This window comes from Coregonus lavaretus, assembly GCF_964263955.1.
Source record: "Coregonus lavaretus genome assembly, contig: HAP1_SCAFFOLD_5855, whole genome shotgun sequence".
NCBI classification, from domain to species: Eukaryota; Metazoa; Chordata; class Actinopteri; order Salmoniformes; family Salmonidae; genus Coregonus; species Coregonus lavaretus.
In genome coordinates this window covers 14,287-18,406 of record NW_028159144.1, presented here as the reverse complement: position 1 = coordinate 18,406, position 4,120 = coordinate 14,287, and the positions used below count along the sequence as shown (strand labels likewise).

General features: G+C 46.7%; 1 protein-coding gene across 1 annotated transcript; it reads right to left on the bottom strand.

Annotated features, from left to right (window-relative positions):
- Window positions 1-612: 612 nt before the first annotated feature.
- On the bottom strand, window positions 613-2,080 carry LOC311123250 (beta-1,3-galactosyl-O-glycosyl-glycoprotein beta-1,6-N-acetylglucosaminyltransferase 3-like). The gene has a single exon (XM_084197506.1). It carries the CDS (start codon window positions 2,025-2,027, stop codon window positions 699-701), a length of 1,329 nt encoding a protein of 442 aa, XP_084053632.1. The 5' UTR covers window positions 2,028-2,080; the 3' UTR covers window positions 613-698.
- Between the last annotated feature and the right edge of the window lie 2,040 nt (window positions 2,081-4,120).

Genomic DNA, 4,120 nt, shown 5'->3' with positions numbered 1-4,120 from the left:
CCAGGTGAATCCAGGTGAAAGAAGCTATGATCCCTTATTGATGTCACTTGTTAAATCCACTTCAATCAGTGTGGTCCTCTGTAGCTTAGCTGGTAGAGCACGGCGCTTGTAACGCCAAGGTAGTGGGTTCGATCCCTGGGACCACCCATACACAAAAATGTATGCACGCATGACTGTAAGTCGCTTTGGATAAAAGCGTCTGCTAAATGGCATATTATTATTATTATTAGATTAAGGGGAGGAGACTGGTTAAAGAAGGATTTTTAAGCCTTGAGACAATTGAGACATGGATTGTGTACGTGTTCCATTCAGAGGGTGAATGGGCAAGACAAAATATTGAAGTGTCTTTGAATGGGGTATGGTAGTAGGTGCCAGGCACACCGGTTTGAGTGTGGCAAGAACTGCAACGCTGCTGGGTTTTTCACACTCAACAGTTTCCTATGTGTATCAAGAATGGTCCACCACCAAAAGGACATCCACCCAACTTGACACAACTGTGGGAAGCATTGGAGTCAACATGCTTTCGACACCTTGTACAGACCATGCCTCGAGGAATTGAGGCTGTTCTGAGGGCAAAAGGGGGTGCAACTCAATATTAGGAAGGTGTACAACCCTCTTTACAGTACCATCAGAAATATACAACATTTCAAAACATATTTAAATAAATACACATGAACGTATTTACGACTTTTAACATTTCATCGTTTTTGTAAGAGACTCTCAGATTCCGCTGTCCTTCGTGATACACGGTATGTAGCTTTAAAGCGCAGGTACGACTCCAGGCACCTGATAGCCACGTCATCCACCTCAGGGTCAAACTTGTTAGCGATGAGGTGGTGATGCTGTAGGAGCCACCGGAGATCTCCAGCCCCGTAGACACAAATGGACCTCCTGGAGACACCCGAGCAGGGTGGATATGGGGCTCCTTTCCTCACATCTCCTTCCAGGGAATGCCACTTCACGATGCGAGCAATGGCGTTCATGTCTGATTCATGGTACTTGATGTGGGAAGGGTTAGATCCTGGCACAGAGGGCATGCGCTGCAGGGTGGCCCACAGGTGTTCATCGGGACTGTAGGTGTCCTTCTCCCACTCCAACAGCGCCCGGACCTCCTGAGACTCCATCACGTGACGGACGAAGGCCCTGGAGACCAGGAAGTAGGCGTTGCCAGAGAACATGGGGGTGCTGATTGGAGGAGGGCTCTTCCTAACGTTCGTCTTGACCATCATGTTGCTGGTGATTTTGTGGTGGAACTGCCATCTGCTGTTTTTATAGTCGTTGGTGGTCTCTGACTCCATGCTGTTTCTCCCGTTCTGCAGCTTGAGGGCCTGAACCATCTCAGCGTTGGTCTTAATGGGGAAGTCTGATCCACAGGTGTTGATCAGGTACCTCCACTGGACAGGTGACTTCAGGAGATCTTCCATACAGTTCAGATCAGCCTGCACTCTGGACCAGGAGGCGTAGACCACACTCTCTAACTTACTGGCCACAAACACATTAGGCAGACAGGACACGATAGCCCTCACTGCCGTCCTGAAGTCCTCAGATGACTTCTGGTCGATGTGGACGCAGTACACGTTCTGAGGAGTGTACACGGCACGCAGGAGCCGCTCAAACATCTCGATCCTCTTGTGGACGACCATGGAGTAGGCGATGGGGAACTCCTTCTCCTCCTGGCTGAGAGGAAGGGTGATAAACCCTCTTTCTGTAACGTACCTCTGACAGTCCTGAGTCACATTGTGGTAGAACGCCTCTGACAACGGCTGCTGCTTCTTCTTGGTCTTCAGCAGGAGGCTGAGCTGCTCCCTCTCCAGACCCTCCAGGTCTCCCTGGATGATGGCTGAGCAGGCCGGCAGGTCGGCAGCGTAGCCCAGGGGCAGGAGGTCCAGAGCGGGGAGAGGACTCCTGTCAGAGCCCGTCGGGCGTCTGAGAGCGGCCCACAGGAGCAGAGAGACGGATCCACTCAGTAGGATCAGAGATAAGTTCCTGAAGAATCTCTGAGACCTGGACAACCGAACACAAGCCATGACTTGTCGGGTATTATCTTTCTATGTCAGGGTTCTCCTCAAAGAATGTAAGAGTTGCGCTGCGCCACCTTGTGGACTGGCTGCTCCACTGTGATTTTTTAAACTTCATTTGTTATCATTTAAGGCACCACACCCTAATAGAGTATTTCTTTGCTTTAGATTGCAGGAAATGTCCTCCATCCCGCTGTACTCAGTAGCACCACCTTGTTAAAAAAAATCATTGGGAGAACCCTGTATGTGGTATTCTCTTTGTGGTATTAGTATCTATTAACACCACAGCTAAGGAGCAGGAGTTGCACACGGCTGATCAACAGAAGGATGTGTCTCAGCAGCACCTCACAGCTCAAATAGACACACACTTCTCACACGCCTCAGTTGAAAAGGAAGAGGTGTAATCATTGACTCTAGTGGGCGTGGTCTATGGATATGGCGTATACACTCTAGTGGGTGTGGCTTTACAGTATACACTCTATGGGCGTGGCAGACCAGGGATGAAAAGCTCTGTAGCAGCCAAGTTGTGGTTTTCCCTGTATGTGGCTTGTTTCCTGGTCAGCGTTGTGACACATGCCGGGCGTAAAGTCCTAACATGGCTGAGCCTCTCACGTTAAACAACCGTCTTTCCTCTAGTTTTGAGCTGTGGTTCAAAGCAGCCTCATAAACGTGTTCAGTCAGAAATATCTAGCCGACACATTTTGCACACAATATTTAACATACAGCAGGTTTTTAAAAGACCAAAGCGTTTTGTGTTTTCATTTCATTTTACCGTGGAAAAAATATCACAATACTGGTATTGTCACAGTCCTGTTGACTAACATCCTAGACCTCATGTTACCAGATCTCCTTATACCATTGACATCAGATAGGGACATTATTTGAATATTGAAATTATTTTACTTCCGTTCCATGAATCCTTCATCATTTCACAATGTCACTTTTATACAGTGGCTTGCGAAAGTATTCACCCCCCTTGGCATCTTTCCTATTTTGTTGCCTTACAACCTGGAATTAAAATTGATTTTTTGGTGGTTTGTATCATTTGATTTAGACAAAATGCCTACCACTTTGAAGATGCAAAATATTTTTTATTGTGAAACAAACAAGAAATAAGACAAAAAAACAGAGAACTTGAGCATGCATAACTATTACCCCCCCCCCCCATCTGGCACGTCTGGGCTTTGACTAGGCCATTCCAAGACATTTAAATGTTTCCCCTTAAACCACTCGAGTGTTGCTTTAGCAGTATGCTTAGGGTCATTGCTGCCACCACCATGCTTCACTGTGGGGATGGTGTTCTCGGAGTGATGAGAGGTGTTGGGTTTGCGCCAGACATAGCGTTTTCCTTGATGGCCAAAAAGCTAAATTTTTGTCTCATCTGACCAGAGTACCTTTTTCCATATCTTTGGGGAGTCTCCCACATGCCTTTTTGCGAACACCAAACGCTTATTTTTTTCTTTAAACAATGGCTTTTTTCTGGCCACTCTTCCATAAAGCCCAGCTTTGTGGAGTGTACGGCTTAAAGTGATCCCATGGACAGATACTCCAATCTCCGCTGTGGAGCTTTGCAGCTCCTTCAGGGTTATCTTTGGTCTCTTTGTTGCCTCTCAGATTAATGCCCTCCTTGCCTGTTCCGTGAGTTGTGGTGGGCGGCCCTCTCTTGGCAGGTTTGTTGTGGTGCCATATTATTTCCATTTTTGAATAATGGATTTAATGGTGCTCCGTGGGATGTTCAAAGTTTCTGATATTTTTTTTATAACCCAACCCTGATCTATACTTCTCCACAACTTTGTCCCTGACCTGTTTGGAGAGCTCCTTGGTCTTCATGGTGCCGCTTGCTTGTTGGTGCCCCTTGCTTAGTGGTGTTGCAGACTCTGGGGCCTTTCAGAACAGGTGTATATATACTGCGATCATGTGACAGATCGTGTGACACCTAGATTGCACACAGGTGGACTTAATTTAAGTAATTATGTGACTTCTGAAGGTAATTGGTTGCACCAGATGTTATTTAGGGGCTTCATAGCAAAGGGGGTGAATACATATGTACGCACCACTTTTCCGTTATTTATTTAGTAGAATTTCTTGAAACAAGTTATTTT

Excerpts from the sequence above, each read along its gene's own strand:
- LOC311123250 (XM_084197506.1), bottom strand. The coding sequence starts at position 2,027 with ATGGCTTGTGTTCGGTTGTCCAGGTCTCAGAGATTCTTCAGGAACTTA.